Raw genomic sequence first — 18,312 nt, 5'->3', positions numbered from 1 at the left:
AACCAAAATACAATACAGAAATCAGCTATATCCTAAACCATCCGACGAGAAATCGATTTATTTGAAGATGAGGGATTTAGAGGTAACTATTTGGAAAAAGTATATCGCGCATTGCTAACAGTACCACCAACTAGCGTAGATGCCGAAAAGCGTTTTCGGCAGCTGGTCATTTTTACACAAAATTACTTTTCAGGCTTAATGACAGTACAATGGATGCATTATGTTTTTTAAGATCACATTTCAAAAATTTGTAATAGTACCACAGACTGAATAGTGATATTTACACTTTTTTTGTGATTTAAATAAATAAGATACTTTACTTTTTGTGATTATATATTGTTATCTATACTTATAATAAAGCTCAATGTGTGTGTGTGTGTGTTGGCGCTCTACAGGCAAGGTCATTTGACATACAGCTATCAAATTTGGTACATGTATACCTTAGATGTCGGGAATGTGCACCTGGGGTCCCTTTTTTTGAAATTTTAATTAGAATTTTAATTATTAATTAAAAACTAACTTTCCCGCCAAAAAAATCTTCCATTTTCCCCACCGCCAAATGAGTAAGGCTTCAGTTTTTTTTCTCCCAACAGAAATGAGGCTAGGGTTAACGTTTTTCGGCGGATTATTTCAAACGATTCTGTTTATTTTCTTAATGTTTTATGCATTTAAAATTAAACATTGTTAATTAATCCATGTTTCAGATTCATTCTGAAGTACTTTTGAATTAAAATAACACAGAATAAAGGAAATTAAAAATGTCTAATCTGCATAGCGTTACCCCAACTGGCGTAGAAAAATTCACGCATTTGCGTTACCGTAATTGGCAAAGAAAATTCACGCATGCGCATTCTGTTCCGATTGTTGCCATGACAACCATTATCAACGGACGATTTAAATTATTTTTAGGTTAGTTGCATGCTTTTGTAAGTAAATTGTATTTATGTTAGTTATATATTTTTTGTATATGCTTATAGTTTTAAGTACATCGTTTTTTAAGTAGTTTTTTTTAACCTGTTTTCAATGATTTAAATTATTTTTAGGTTAGTTGTATGCTTTTGTAATTAAATTGTATTTATGTTAGTTATATATATTTTTTGTATAAGCTTATAGTTTTAAGTACATCGTTTTTTAAGTAGTTTTTTTAAACCTGTTTTCGACCGATTATTTTAAACGATTCATTTTATTTTCTTAGTGTTTGATACATTTAAAATTAAACATTGTTAATGAATCGATCTGTTCATGATGAATCTGAGAAAATTTTGTTGACAAATTCTTGAGATAATACATAAATTAAGAAAGATATTCTTTAGTGCCCATAAAGTTTAAATGCTCAGTGACTCTATTATCAGTAATCATATTATTAAAAAAATGCTTTGTTTCAGTAAAAAATATTATATTAATTGTAGATTAATCATTTACACTTTAATTTAATGTAAAGCATAAATTCTACGGGAGCTAACAGAAAATTAGAGAGATACAGATTACGTTATGACTGAAGGTCTTTATAATATTATGAGTGAATTGAAATTTGAAATTTTGAAATATTTTAATGAACAAGCTATTAAAGTAGGAATTACATAAAATATTTAACTATTAAAATTTTAACGAGCATTAAGATTGGCGAACCGGCTGGTCGCCAAAGGCGGCTAGTAATTTATAAGTTACAAATCATTTTTTGTGATATTTACACTCTCTAACAAAACTGGCAAATAAAACAAAGAAACACCTGTGTTTTCTTTCTTTTTCTAAAATTTCTAATACCGGTATTAAAACCGGTATCCCGGTATTAAGATGTAAAAAATACCGAATACCGGTATTGAAATTTTGGTCCGGTATTGCAATCCCTAATGGTGAGCTTAGTAGTCAATAAAAAATGAGAATACAAATTATAACGGTGAGTTTTGGTATAAAAACTTTGTCTTCTGGTATTGGTGGACGTAGAATACCGACCCATCCGACTTATTTGTTATCCGGTCTGCCCTTCCGCCACATTAGGCCGGATAGCCAGGAGTGTACTGTAAATTGTACAGTGCAATTATTGGGAAGTACCCAGTGACGTAACAAAACGGGGAGAGACGGGTGGTGCATAAAAGCTATAAGTTCCATTCTTAGTGGGCTACATAGGGACTAAGCATTACTGTGTTTATGGAACTTATGAAAGTTTGATATCTGGGGGGGGGGGTTCTGTGCGTCATTTGCATTCGCTAAAACTGTTATAACGATACGGAGCGAAAAAATCATAATTTGCTTCGGGTGACAGTTACTCTTGCTACATCATTGGAAGAACATAAATCTGTACTATGAATGCACGAAGAAGATGACACCTAAATCGACATTCCTCTCAACAAACTTCCGCACCATGCCGGTGAGAAAAGACTTGATCAGGATCGGTTTAACTTGCCAAGGTCTACTTACATGATATTTCTTTGTTGGCATTAAAATTTAAATCTGTAACCCAAGTTTAGTTTAGTTATATTAACGTCCCGTTGTAGAGCAACACTAAGGCTATTTTGGGACTTCTTATCTGATGAAAATTATTATCAATACTTGAAGTTTTATCATCTGCACACTTTTAACAATTTACTTTTTAATATAAAATTGAAAAAAGTTTAAAAAGAAAACGGGTAGTAAATGTCAGTAATATGCACTACAAAATTATCCATGTTGGAAAATATATTTCTATTATTTAAATATTTTTTTATTAATGAATGTATTTTAATGTAATGAGTGTAACCCACCGCTCAGGACTAATGAATTCGATGATTGCGTCTGGAAGCGTTGATTTTAAAGTGCAGGAAGATTTTTACATTGATGAATTTGGAGATTTTGGTGATATATCAAAAGATGGTTTGGTTTTAGTTATATTAACGTCCCGTTTAAAGCAACACTAGGGCCATTTTGGGACGGACCTCGTCTTTTTGAACCGCGGTCAGATGACGATGACGACACCTGAGCTGGCACCCCCCTCTCCACACCACACCATACCATACCAGCTGGAGGACGTTTGGTCATGACGGATTTAGCGTGCAATAGACCCCATTACACGACGGCTCTTCGGTGGAATCGGGTCTCGAACCTGAAATCTTACAGCTCACTAGCCGAGATCTTACCACCAGGTCAACGCGGCCCTCTAATCTGTAACCCAAATCAAAGTCCCAAAGCCGGGACTTTACTACAAGGCCATAATGGCCCAGACAGGCAGTGAGAATATAAATAATTGGTCAGAGAACATTTTTTTTTTCATTTGGGATTTTGGATTACATTGGAACACTACATTCTGTATATTAAAATGGAACAAAAAAGGAATTTACATTACATTCTGTATATTAACGTGGAACAAAAAATAATTTCATCATGCGGTAAAAATCAAGAAAAATCCCCGAAAATTGGAAATAAAATAAATTTTTCTGTTCTTTTCTCTACTTTGTAGCATTTGCTTTTTTATCGTAAACGTTACTACGGAAGAACTAAATCGTGCTTGACCCAACAAAGGCAGCATAATGTGTAATCAAAAAAAAAAAAAAAAAAAAGCGAAGAAAAGAAGCTTACGCTTTCTTTTCTTTTCTTTTTTTTTGTGTGTGTGCAAAAACAGTGTCCTTGGAAAACAGAACTTGTAATTTTGTTGTCACAATTGTAAAGTATCCTGTATTCAAGCAACCTTGAACAGTTTGGACAACCCCTAACATTTCAGTTGCATTAGGAAATAAAAAGAAAATGGAGGAGCAAATTGCTTAGATTTTACCCAAAGAAATATACTCAAATCTTGTAAATCATTGAAACTTTTTTTAATTAAATGTTATCTATTTTCTAATTGATATAACTTATGTTCATCCGAATGAACATATTTGCATGTCATCATCATCATCATTGACCACGTTATTCTTTATTACGAAGACTTTGCTATATTTATACATCAGCATTTGCGAGTAAGATTTGAAATTAAAATTATATGAAACTTAATTCAATGAAATGTCAATATGCATGTGAATAGAGACATTTTATTTTTTAAAAAAATATGCAACATATCTATTTATAAATTGTGAGAGATAAGTATATAAGCATAACTCATTTATAAATTGTGAGAGATAAGTATAAAAGCATAACTCATTTATAAATTGTGAGAGATAAGTATATAAGCATAGCTCATTTATAAATTGTAAGAGATAAGCATACCTCACTTATAAATTGTAAGAGATAAATAAGTATATAAGCATAGCTCATTTATAAATTGTGAGAGATAAGTATATAAGCATAGCTCATTTATAAATTGTAAGAGATAAGCATACCTCACTTATAAATTGTAAGAGATAAATAAGTATATAAGCATAGCTCATTTATAAATTGTGAGAGATAAGTATATAAGCATAGCTCATTTGTAAATTGTGAGAGATAAGTATATAAGCATAGCTCATTTATAAATTGTAAGAGATAAGCATACCTCACTTATAAATTGTAAGAGATAAATAAGTATATAAGCATAGCTCATTTATAAATTGTGAGAGATAAGTATATAAGCATAGCTCATTTATAAATTGTAAGAGATAAGCATACCTCACTTATAAATTGTAAGAGATAAATAAGTATATAAGCATAGCTCATTTATAAATTGTAAGAGATAAGTATAAAAGAATAGCTCATTTATAAGTTGTGAGAGATAAGCATACCTCACTTATAAATTGTAATAGATAAATAAGTATATAAGCATGGCTCATTTATAAATTGTGAGAGATAAGCATAGCTCATTTATAAATTGTGAGAGATAAGTATAAAAGCATAGCTCATTTATAAATTGTGAGAGATAAGTATGCATTTTTAATTGGGAAAAGTCTTTAAATAACATAAATAATTATTTTTTCTGTATATAAAACACTCCTAAAATAATTGCGAAATCGCAATTTTGTTTTATTAGCATGTTTTGTTAGATCCTTATTAAAATATTCTAGAAACACTAGCATTTTAAAAGAAAAACTCCCTTTCTTCTGAGACCAAAATCGACTCTTATTATGAAGCCTATATTAGATTATATCAATCGCTGCCTTAAAGACGTTCAAATTGGAGGCGGCCGTTGATTGGTTAAAGATGAGGAAATTCAAAAGCTCCTATTTTTCAACAGGTAGATTTTGAAATTTTTTTTCGTTCTTCTATATGCACTTATAATCATTGAATAGTAAATGAGCGATATTATTTTTATTTTGAATTTTATTATGGTCAGATATTTATTTACTGTATGCATTTAAGTTATTATTGTTTTGAATGGTATTTATATTACTTAATCTTCTACAAGTAGATTTTAAATATTTTTTCCGTTCTTCTATATTCACACATAATCATTTAAGAATGCATCAAGCTAGGTAAATGAAATTTAGCATAGAGCCTCACAGATAGATTATAGATGTGCTTGTAGTTGAATTTACTCAGTGTTGCCAGAGTATTAGAATCTTCAACCTCTTCATTAGAATTATATTGACTTAAAATACAAGTTTTGGAAGAGTACTATTTTTTTTAAAAAAAAGAGACAAATTTCAATTTTGATGTTACTAAAATGTGATTTTTTCTCATAAAAACTAAATAGTAAATTTTTAAGATTTGGGGAACTGTAAGGAACTAAATGATAAATTTGGGTGGAGGAATGTTTAACAAAAGTAATTAAGGAAACGGAGATGGGTGCATGACGCGATGCACAAAACTTTTAGGGTGTAGTTTTAAAAGTAAGATTGTGTAAGGGAAAACGGTACTAATTATGAATTTCCAAAAATGATCATGTCACGCACTGCGTATTGAAAAGCGGGGTACTCTGAGGGAAACTAAACGGTTAGATTTACACCCGGAATTAAAAGTGGATTAAATTAAAAACACTTTTGCCACAGAAAACGCGCCTACTGTTCTTTTATTCTAGAATGAAACTACACAATAATAAACATTTTTTTAAACCTTTTATATACGAAATATGGAAAGAAATCGTCAAAATTATTTGAACTCAAGGTTTTGTTGAATATTCTTGTTTCAGAGCCCTTTGAGTCCGAAGATTGAATTTATGTCTGTCTGTCTCACTAAATACGATAACTCATAAGCGTTTTGAACTAGATTGGTGAAATTTGGTATAAAATCTGTAAGTCATATCAATGACTCTTCGACCCACTCGAAGACACACGGATAATAAATACTGAATGATCGGACCGCCGCAACAGCAACACTGGCGGGAACTGTGGTTGAGTCCTAAGGAGCATCACCGGCCACGATACAAACCTTCCCTGAGGAAGTACGTCCCATCATCGATGGTAGGAGCCAGACCCCCACATTTTCATGTATTCTCCAAGGTGACGAGATCCAACCACCATGCCAGAAGCATCTCATCCTCATTTCGAGGTGCACTCCGGGAAGAGGGGGGGGGGAGGGTACAATGTCTGTAATCCGAATTTGTGGATTTCTGTCAAATTTTGAACGAAATCTATTTCGAGGACGTCTGTCTATCTGTCTTTAAGTTAACACAATAACTATAAAACGAAAAGAGCTGAATGAATAAAATCCGGTACACAAGTTTTACATTTAAACTATAAATATGTTTCAAATTCGAAACAAAATCCATCAAGAGGTTGACACGCCTTTTGATCTATACTTTAACAAGCATGTAAACGCGTTAATTCAAAGACGCGATGATTTAAATATAAGAAATTTGATAAGTGATTTTGTGACTACAGTTGTAGTAATGTGTTCAAATTTTGATTTTAGTCGGGAAAAAACCCGTCCAAAATGCATATTAGTATGCTGGTACTTGTTTATTAACCGCATTCAAATGGCCAAAACTTTAGCCAAAGATTCGCGTTCTCATGGACTCTTTTGTAACTCCAATGGCATACGGTTAATAATATACAAGAACATTTATTAGAGAATGTGCGAAAAAGTGTCGGTTTTTGAAACTTTTGCTGGTTAACCATTGTCATTGTTATTCTTGATGAACAGATATTTATTTACATATAAGAGAAAAATTCAAAGATTGTATGTTATAGAAACTTTATCTGCAGGTTATATTTTTTTTTCAAAGTGTGCTGAAAAATAGTATGAATATTCCAGAGTAGCTTTCATGAAAATTAAATAAATTGTTAATTTTTTTATCAATAAAAAATCTATGCTTTCGCTTTTAGAAAACATGATTTGTCTTTTGTACTGTCTTTCCTAGTGAATGAAAACAATGAAGATAGTTTAAATCGTTTTATTTATTTGACTTTGAATTGTTACTCGTCATGCTTGATTAAATTTTGTATCATCCTCTAAAAATTATTAATAACTTATGGGGAAAAAAAAAAAACTTTAGGTTTTTAAAAAATTGATTTGGGTAACCAGAAGTGGCGTTATGTGATTGTTAAAACCAGTTTAAACTGGTTTTTCACGAAAAAAAAACATTCTGACCTCGAGAAAAATTTTTTGTTTAAATTTTATGAATCAAAATTTAAAAAAATCCGTCGCTCGTCTAAAAATATGACTCATATGAGAAGCTGATGTTCTGATAACTTGAACTCACATGATAACTGGAAATTTGAGATGGCAGATTTCAATTTTTATAATTTTTTAAATTTTATTTAGAAGCCCAACAACATAAGGGAGATTTTAATGAAAACTTTGGGACAATTATTTAAATAGTTACTCTTTTATTAATAAAAAAACCTTCAGATATACCCACTCACCCAGAACAAATCCAGATATAATGACAAAAAAAGAACTGAAATCAAATTCAAAGCATTTGTTATTTATTTTTTAATTCAACCATTATTGTAATAATGTAGCTTTTATGAATTTCTTAAAAAAAGAGATGGCTTTTAAAACATTTTTTTTTTATCTAGATAATAAAGAACCTGAGAATAGCAAGGGTTTTTTTTTTCACTCCAAAAATATTTTTTTTTTTTTTTTTTTTTTTGCGTTTATGATTCACTGTTTAATTAGTTTTGTTTTGTAAAAATTTAAAAACTGATGCTGATTCACAGTTGAAGGAATGTTTTTTTTAACCTATTCTGTAGAAATTTTAACGATTATAATTCGATTTAAGATTAAAAAAGTAGAGAAAGCTGAGATTCGGCTTTTTTTTTAATGACTTCACATAAAATATTAGCAGGTGTTTTTATTATTTAATATTATGGTTTCTTTGACAGTTAAGTCCCTCCCACTTAACCAACAACGTTAGTAAACTTTAGGCATGACGAAATCAAAAACATTCTGACAAGGATGTAGGAAGTCAGAGGGGGGGGGACTGAAAATAAAAGTAGTTGGAATTTAAACTCGAAAAAAAAAAAAAAGCGCCACCTTTCGACACTCGCTTTAACCTTTGTCGCAACCCCCAGACAAGGGATCACGGTCTGTTTGGGCTTTAGGATGTACCATCTTGTAGGTGATATCATCGGACTTTGTATCCTAATGACCTCCGGCAAGCATTTTTCACAGAGAAGCAATGCAAATTTCCCCTAAACTCGCCTCGAATTCACATTTACAGGTTTTTGATGTCTGTTCCGTCATTTCCGAACTATATAGATAAAGAACATGACGTGCGCGGATGGGTCCGAAGGTCGGTTGGTGGTTCCCGTCAGTGTCTTATTCGTACAGTCAGTAATTAATTGATGCAAACGATTTGAAAGTTGCTTTGGAAAACATGTTCCTCTGCCTTTTTGTAAAGAGAATTGCAATGGCGAAAGGCGTAATAGGGATAGGTATTTCCAGTTTCTTTCGGTTTACACACTTGTTGACATTCGATATTCACGAGCGCGTTGCATTGAAGCGAGAACTGTCTGAGAAAGAATTTATTAAAACATTTTTATCTTTTTAGAGATTTTTAGATTGTCACTACGAAGAAATCATTTGATGATTCGTTGCAATCAGGGTTCCCTAACTAATCAAGAGAGAGCATAATTATCATTATTAGAGCATAATTAGAGATTAGTTATTTAAGAAACATATAGAAAAGTAAAAACCAATCATTTTTAAAAAGATAAAAAGAGGGGGGCGGAGAACTTTATGAAGAATGTCTTTTAATTTGATTTGGGGAGAATGAAAGCAGCGAATGCGTTCATTGTTAAATTGTGGACATTCTATTAAAATGTGAAGAATCGTGATAGAACACTGACATAGTGTACATGGGGGGGGGAGCGGGTTCACCAAACAGCAAATGTTTATGGGTGAGCCGTATGTAGCCAATTCTTAATCTGGTAAGAATTGTATCAAGTTTCCTATTAGGCAGACAAGGCGAACAGACGATTAAGAGTTTTATTAAAACAATATAATAGCTTCAAAATAGGGCATTAATCAAACTAAAACTAAATGCAGTTGTGAATACGCAATCAATAAAATTATATTTACATTCCAAAACCACAAATATGTCCAATTAACATGCGAATAAGCTATATTACCTTTTTACCATCAAGATAATGATGCTAGTGCTTGAAACCAAAAAGAATGTTCTCTCTAAAACATTCGAATGTTCTCTCTAAAACATTCGAATGTTCTCTCTAAACTCTTTCTGTTCTTTTTTCGAAATAAAGATGCTAACCCTCAACCCCCAACATAAAAATTGTGGATTTTGAACAAGGCCACGAAAGCTACGAATGCTCGAACTATTATTTTCAGTCTTTTTACATTTGCGTTTTGCTCACCTTAGTATAGCGAAGAAAACCGAATATGCAATTTAGAATTCATTGTTTCAACCGACTGAAACATAAAATTGACACAGAGCTATCATTTTAGTAACAAAATCACTTCCAAATTCCATTTATCTCAGTTATTGCGTTTTTTAGTTATCGTGTTTGCATGCATGCGAATGTGCACACCGACAATAGATCAACCTCGTCGACGGATTTGGTTCAAAATTGGGTTCGGATCTAAACATCTGTTGTTAAAACTGTATACCAAATTTTAACTGTTTAAATTTTTACATTTCGAGTTGGGATAGTCAGGTAGAATTCCTGTGTATGGATTTCTTTCTAAATTTGATAAAAATCTACAACTTTGGGATAAAAATACTCATATACTAAGTTTATTCCTTCTATCTTAACTCTTTCTAGGGTCGTGGGAAGTATGCTTCCCACCAAATTTATCAATCTTTGTATGAAATGATGTAGGTTGGCATAAGTTCTGACACATTTTTTTAGAAAGACAGAAACTTAGATGCTTCAGTTCTTTATCTCACAAAAAATGATGTGTCTTGATTTGTTACTTAATTATTAATTAACCAAATTAATTAATGAATCAAATTAAATTTATCTAATAAGCTAAATGAATCCCTTTTCTTATTCTAATTTCAAGACTAAAAATATTTTAACATAATATGACTAGAAAAAAATGGCCCTTTAAAGGGTTAAAGTGATCACAGCATTATCGTGTTCTTAAACATACAGACATAATTTTTTTTAAATATGATTTTCCTTTTGAGACTGAAAGATTCATCAAAATATCAAGTTCGAATGTTTTGAAGATTATAATACTTTTTTGTATACTTCATATACTGGAAACTAATAAAAAATGTTATGTATTTAATATCAATTTTTTGATAATTACGTTAGTTATACGCTAGTCTTAAAGACCAGAAGTACGGCATTTTTTTTTTGATTTTTAAATTTCTGATAACTTGATGATAAATCGTTCTATTTTTAAACTTCCATCGATCAACAGGTTGATGACTAATGAAGGGCAATTTGCATGTGACATTTCGAGTTCACTGCTCTGACGGAAAACTGGTTCCCAATCGCCATTAATCGGAAATACTCATCGAAAGTGCTCAAACTTCATCACATACAAGTATCACTTTGACTATTAATGAGTTAAGTTTGTGTTGTTTTGTATTTGCATGTGGTAACTAACTTCCTCGCTAATGTATATTTGAAATGAAAACTGACTGACAATTGGTTTCATTTATCAACTGTAGGATAAAATTTATATAAACGTACGTTATATAACAAGTTGCGTTTATATAAACATAAATTTATATAAACACAAACTATATTTCATAATTATCTTTTTTTTTATATACCTTCTATTATACGAAGTATACAAAGAGGAAAGTATTGCCATCATCAAAAAGTTCTAACTCGAGATTTTGACGAATCTCCTTAGACCTAATTCTAACTTATTTTCTATTCTAACTCCTTATTCTAATTATAACTTAGAATTTTGACGACGTTAGACCTCCTTGAAACCGAAAAACACATTTGTGGAATTATGCTTTGACGATTTGAGTTGGACGGGTGAAATTTGGTTTATAGATTTCATGTCTAAATATTTCATTTCATGGCTATTTATGTGTTATTAAGACAATGGTGTTAGGTGCAGTATATATATTGTTACAATGATATTTTATAAAACAGCTGGGAATTCAGCCGTTTGATATTAGAGTATTGCAGTGGAAATGATGACGAATAAAAAGTCTCCAAAGATTGGGTCCGACAAAAGGAAAGGTTTCATTTAAATACAATTTATTACGAGGAAATAGAATTGAACACACGATGAACTATTTACAGATATGACGGGGAAAACTTATAAATACATAAACGGTCATTAAAGGACCTGAGACCAATACCGAACCAAAACATCTTACAAACATAACGACACGTATTTTATCCCATGTCTTAATTCTAAAATTTTTATATTAGCTACAGTTTCTAGGTTACATAAATATCAGATACGATACCGATTAAATAGTTAAATGTTTAATGTCACGTGAAGTGATTTATTCATACTAATGACGCACAAAAGCAGGTTCAAAATACATTGCATCATTTTTCAATAATACGAGAGACAAAATAATTTGGAATTTATAACCTTAATGTCGAAATTTCCTAACATATATTAGTAAAAACATTTTGGAATAAAAGGGGAAAAAAAGTCCATTAATTTTTTTTCTTTTAATCAACCGGTAAGATATTAATTAAAAAAAATTAATATTTCTTTTAAAATAAAAAAAAATATATATATAATTTTATTTCTTTCAACAAAATTGTTTTATTTATTATTTCAATTTATCAATTATTTCTTTCAAAAATTAATTTTTTTCTTACAACAAAACTTTCCATTCTGTTGTTTTAGAGTATTGTCATTGTCGGTTCAGGTTCAACTGCAATTTCAACAAAATTTTTAATGCTCTTAAATATGTATTTGTGGAAAAGAGTGAAACTTTTCCTAAAAATTTTCAGTGTAACCTTTTTTGTTGTGCATGGAGTAGCACTCGTTTTTAATATGTAGATTGCAAATGCTTTTACTGTATCACAAAAATAAAAAAATAAAATTCTGTTGTCGATGTCCAGAGAATATTTAAATATTAACACATTTAAATGTGGAAACGACACCTTAACAGAAAATATCTAATATCTTCTGATGTAATCATGATATTAAAACCAAAATTTATACTAAATTTAAAATTAAAAATATAAAATGATATTTTTAGTTTTCATGTAAAATGATCCACAAAAGAATAAAGATAGGCCGATTCTTTTTTTTTTCTCTGAAATATATGAAGCAAATAACAAATAACCAAGAGACAAAACAAATGAAATTTGGTATATAATGCTAAATTAAAACTGTAAAACTATAAAAAATTTTGAATTCCGTCATCTTCACATATACAAGAAAAGACAAACCGATACAGAGTTGATCCAAAATTTAATGCAGATATATAGTACAGATGATTAATTAAACCATGTATCTCAAATTTCATTTGTTAATTCCGCTGTTAAGTTATCTTATTCCCATGTTAATGGATCTTTCTTTAAATGAATTTTATCCAGAATTTCATAGAAATTTACAGTTTTAATACATAAATTGCGTACCAAATTTCACCAGTTCATTGTATGATGTTCATAGAAAATAATTAGAATTTCAAAATGTTACCCTCGAACTTGAAAAGATATGAAGGGTCGAGGTTCATTAAAAAGTCGAGGTAATAATTACCATGCGAGAACATGATGTTGGTTTCAGGTTTTTGAAGCTACCAAATGCACGGGCAGAAAATTATCGATTTATCGCTTTTGAGGGTTTCGCTTTTAGGATTATTAAAAAATGATAAAGAAGGTTGTCACATTTGGCGATATATTGCCAACAAAACGTTACGATATGTACCTGATTCTTCTGTCTGACCAATAAAGGGCAGGGTCGTTAGAAGTTTATCGCCCAAAGAAGCACAGAGAAATAAATGGGAATATATAAATATACACAATAACCATCGTTTTTACCTTGAAAAATCGAAAAAAACAACCATCGTTTTAAAAATAATTTTTTCTAAATATCGACGCATGCGTAATCTGATTGTCACGTGATTGTTTCAAACTGGTTTAAACTGGTTAATGACTTAAATTAGTTTAGACAAACAATGACTTAAAAATACTAATGTTCCCACATTAGAAACTTGATTGAAAACATTGACTTGAAATTTGCGATAGTAGTTTTCAATTTTATATTTTTCAATACTTTCTTTTATGACAAATAAAAAAAAAGGAGGGGGGGGGGCTTTTCCCCTCACATTCAAGAATGTCTAAGCATTTAAACATAACAAAATTTCAAGGTTGCATTTATTTTAACAGTCTCAGCACTCCTTCTATATGTACATTGTGAGGAGAAAGCAAAAATAACCGAAACGGAAAAACGTGCAGCGGATGAAGATCTCATAGCCGTCCGTTAACGAGCACGTGATCAGGAGAGAGTGAACGGTGGAGATTCTCGATTTTGGGCATCAGTCTCGTGCAACGCAGCCACAAACGGACGTCCGTCACACCTGTTGCTCTGCCTCGATAATCAAGAATGAAGATCGGAGGGTGAGTGATTAATCGGGTCTCTTCCGTAAGATTTGCTCTAAATTTTTAAATGCAAAAATTTCTAGACAGATGAAGTTATTATTATAAATATTTTTCCAACAAATTGATATGCGAGATTTTTTTTGTTTGAATTATTTTAGTTTTTATTTTATAACTTTTATAAAATTTTTCTCGCAACATGGAAAAAAAATTATGTGTTAATTTTCTTTACTAAAGTTTTGCTAAATATGATTTTATAAAACTTAACATGTTATTTATTATCAGTAAAATAATTTCATCAATTAAATTTGATAAAAGAAATGTTTCGTTAAATTGCAACATATTTCATCAAACTGTTATTTATTTGATAAATATGATACTTTAATAAGTTGTGTTAGATTTTGTATTTTTAACTTTTTAATTATTTGATAAAATTTATATCATAATTTTATTAAATAACTATTATGAAATGTTTCTGGTGACTTGGAGAAAAAATTTCCGTGTTAATTACTTTATTTAAGTTCGCTGAATTATATATGATTTTATAACATTTAATACTTTAATATAGGGAAAATAATTAAATTAATTAAATTTGATAAAAAAAAAGTGTTCCTTTAAATGGCGGCATATTTTATTAAATTGTTGTTTATTTGATAAATATGATTCATTAATATTTTTTTAATTATTTAATAATCTTTAGGTCATAGTTTATTATTCTGTCATGTAAATGCTTAATAAAGCATACTCTAGAAAAAATACTCTCTTCATGTTTTATCCTGTTTTTTACATGATTTTTAAATAAATTTACTAATTAAAATGAAAAATTTTTAAATTTCAAAAAAATGGTGAGTAATATCAGGGATGTTCTGTATTTAAAAATGTTTTTCATTATTTCTTCATGGAAATGAATGCTAGGTATTCATTTTCATTATGATGTAAACTTATATGAATGATTTAGCATTCAAATTTATCAACCACATTAAATTTGAAAACAAGCCATTTTTGCGGCTGATTAAAATAAAATTCTTATATTGAACATGTTAAAACGTTTAATTAAAGTTTTAAACAAATTTTATAAAAGGTTACAATTTAAAAATTCATCTTTCACGCTCTGAAATTATAAAACTAAAATTTTAAACAGCAGGAAAAATTATGACTTTTACCGGGGAAAAAAAACTGAACAAATTCATAATTTCTGAAATATTAACTGTTATATTATTATAATGTTATATTTCTCTCATTTACTCCCAATGATGTAAAGCATTCGTGTTCAACTTCCGATATAATTTTCCTACAGTTACATTCAAAGTGTTAAAAAAAGATTTTTCTACGTAAAATTTATGAAGCAAACGTCAGTGGTGAGAAATTATATAATATTGAATAGTCTTTATATTATCTCAAACGGATAAAGAAATTGTTTTAGTGTAAATTATTTTTGTAAATAAAAAGAAATTAAGACGTCAGGATAACTGATCCAAAATTTGCCAGAATAGTTAACAAAATTATCAGAACAGATTTATAAATCACTTGCTCCAATATTTCTAGAAGAAATATTATCAAGCATCTACTAAAAAATGTGTGTATAATGGACCTTAGATGAAGGGTCAGTAATTCAAAGCTGCTACTTTTTTTTCAATTCGAATTTTATCCAGAAATTCAAATTAGGAAATCATAGTGTTAAAATTAACTTTTAAGAGAAGATGATTTTTAAACTAAAAATTACAATGAAGTTTTATTTTTATTTTTTTATTTTATTTATTTATTTATACTTTATTTTCATTTTTACTTAAGTTTTAATGAACAACATAATATGAATAAATAAACAATTTATAATTTTAAATATGGAAGCGATAGAAATAAGAATTGAAAATTTAGAAGTAGTTATGTTTCGAAAAAAGTAAATTTAAAGAATAAGCAGTGCATAATACTTTGAATACAAAAAATTTAATATGAACTTCTTTAAATGTTCTTTATTTTATAATAATTTCTTTAAATTTTCAAAATTATTTAAAGAAGTGAGGAATTTTTGTTCGAATGTATTTTATCACTACAAAAGCCGTTTTAGTGAATTAAAGGACTTTTAAAAACCATTCACTTACGATCATTAAAGACTAAATATGAGGATAAAATCAACTTGCGAAATCAAAAATATTTTTCTTTCTTTTGCCAATTTAAAAGCGACCTTGAATGATCTAAAATAAATTCGAATTGTTGACAATACTTTAAAAATATGATAACAAGAATTCAAGGAAAAAAAATCGAATTATCCACTGTTTCGTGGAATTTAATTGTAGAACTAACTTTATTTCGGATGGTTTACGATAAAAGAAGTCATAGTCTGACTCACAGCTTTTCAATTTATTTTTGAAACAATCAACGCTGTAGCGTGGAATTGTTTACATTCATTTGCGCATCTACAATGGCGGGAATTCGCAGACTATGGCATTCGTTTTAATAAATTATTGTCAAAGTGGCGCTTGTCAACGAAAGCGCTTACCGAAGCAAATCGGAATGATAGCTTGTTTGGTTGAATTTATTGCACGTGCGGAAAAACATTACGCCTCTAGTATATTCACGTGTGGAAAATATTTGTGTTTTTGTAAATATGATTCAATTCCTATTGGTTTCAGATATGGCCATTTGTTTAAATGTAATAGTCTTGAATATTGTTTGACAATGGATTCTAAAACCCTTTGCGCTTTTGCGCAAGCGTTAGGATGGGTTTAATTCATCAAATTAGGGGTGAGAGGAAAGATGAAAGGAGGGAGATGTTTACATTTAACAATAAAATGAACTCCGATCACTCACAGACTGAATTAAAATAATGCGGTCGGAAACAACACGATATTCATATACATGTGAAAAAAATTGAGCATAAAATTATTTAATGGCGAAAATCAAGGTCAAAAAATGACGAAGAATTTTGGAAATCCGCTCATCTTTCTGCTTCTCTCCCCTTAATGAGATAGAATCGTCGAAAAATGGCCGTCTCGGAATGCTGAAACAAACAGTACTAATATTTAAATTGTTAATAATTAAACATGACGGATCGATGCCAATTTTTACTTTTAAGTAAATAGGTTATATTAAGCAATTAATGAATGATTAATTACAGTTTAATTTTAAAAAATTAGTTTAAGAAAAATTGTTTTTATTGTGTATAGAGTATAATAACCGTGTATTTGTAAATGAAGGGGTTCGATTGAAAAATTCTAGAAGAATTAATAACAGGCTTTATGTGCATAGAATAGGATCTATTGTTTTAACCCTTTAAAGGGCCATTTTTTTCTAGTCATATTATGTTAAAATAATTTTAGGCTTGAAATTAGAATAAGAAAAGGGATTCATTTAGCTTATTAGATAAATTTAATTTGATTAATTAATTAAGTTGGTTAGTTAATAATTAAGTAACAAATCAAGACACATCATTTTGTGTAAGATAAAGAACTGAAGCATCTAAGTTTCTGTCTTTGTGAAAAAAATTGTCAGAACTTATGCCAACATACATAATTTCATACAAAGATTGATAAATTTAGTGGGAAGCATACTTCTCACGGCCCTAGAAAGGGTTAATGTAAATGCTTCTGTATTGTATCTTAAGGTAATACATTGATCAGAGGTTCCAAACCCTTTTTGGACCACCCTCCTTTTTACAATAGAAAAAAGAATTCACATGTCTGCATTTTCTGTAATCATATCCAATATCAAAATATTGTTCCAAAATTTATAACTATAACTATTTTTCAGTCTGTGTAACTATCAAGAATCACAAAATAGAAATAAAAGCAACAATCAATTGTTGTAACAGACTGATTGTGAAAAATTTAAATACAAGTACTAAATCAATCAGAAAAAAATAATAGTAAGGGGGCTAAGACTTGTAGACTTTTAACAATTTGTTATCGGGTCCTAATTTTATTAATACCAGCCACAAGTTACCATTTTCAGGTTTCTGTAGCCTGTTCTTTTTAGAATGTAAATAAGGTCGTTAGCTAAATTGGCATTGATTTTTAAAGCAAGAACTCTTGGTATCTGTTTCTGAATTTTACTTTTAGTTCTTCGCTGTTTTATGAGTTCTATGAATTGCTTTTCTAAATTTTATGATTCTGTTTTATCAGCATTTTTGAAAGGATCAAAAATGCAATTCAGTAAATCCATGCTCTGGTGTGCAACTGACCAGTATATTTACAGGTGCAACTGACTTGTAAATATACTTTGGTTCAGACATGATATTGTATTAATTTCCTCAACAATTAAACATGCCATGGTCCTCAGCTCTTGTCTACCCTTCAGATTTATCTCTGGACTGGCTACCGCCTCCATTGAAAATTCCGTCGCCCATCGAGGAACGATTCCGCCCCTTTGAGAATCTATCAGATTGATGGTTTTTAGGTATTTCAAGTGTTTCATCTGTCTTAGAGATAATTCATTACAATTTCTACGTTTTCGTAAAAATAGGAACATATAACAGCATATAAAACGAAATTTAGGGTTTCGTAGAACTCATTTACTAAAAAAAAGTGCCAGGCGACATTTTCATCAATGCCAG

General features: G+C 29.9%; 1 protein-coding gene across 2 annotated transcripts in view; it reads left to right on the top strand.

The window, feature by feature from the left end:
* Positions 1–13,574: 13,574 nt before the first annotated feature.
* The window catches only part of LOC129988436 (uncharacterized), a 61,764-nt gene continuing 57,026 nt past the window's right edge, over positions 13,575–18,312 (top strand). Inside the window, exon 1 of one of the 2 annotated variants that reach the window (XM_056096664.1) lies at positions 13,575–13,784. In XM_056096664.1, coding sequence (XP_055952639.1) covers positions 13,771–13,784 — 14 coding nt within the window. In that variant the 5' untranslated portion in view covers positions 13,575–13,770. The remainder of the gene's footprint in view (positions 13,785–18,312) is intronic. The other variant, XM_056096663.1, reaches the window with a different exon arrangement.

The sequence above is a fragment of the Argiope bruennichi genome, chromosome 10 (genome assembly GCF_947563725.1).
Source record: "Argiope bruennichi chromosome 10, qqArgBrue1.1, whole genome shotgun sequence".
Taxonomy (NCBI): domain Eukaryota; kingdom Metazoa; phylum Arthropoda; class Arachnida; order Araneae; family Araneidae; genus Argiope; species Argiope bruennichi.
This window is presented reverse-complemented; position numbering and strand designations above follow the sequence as displayed.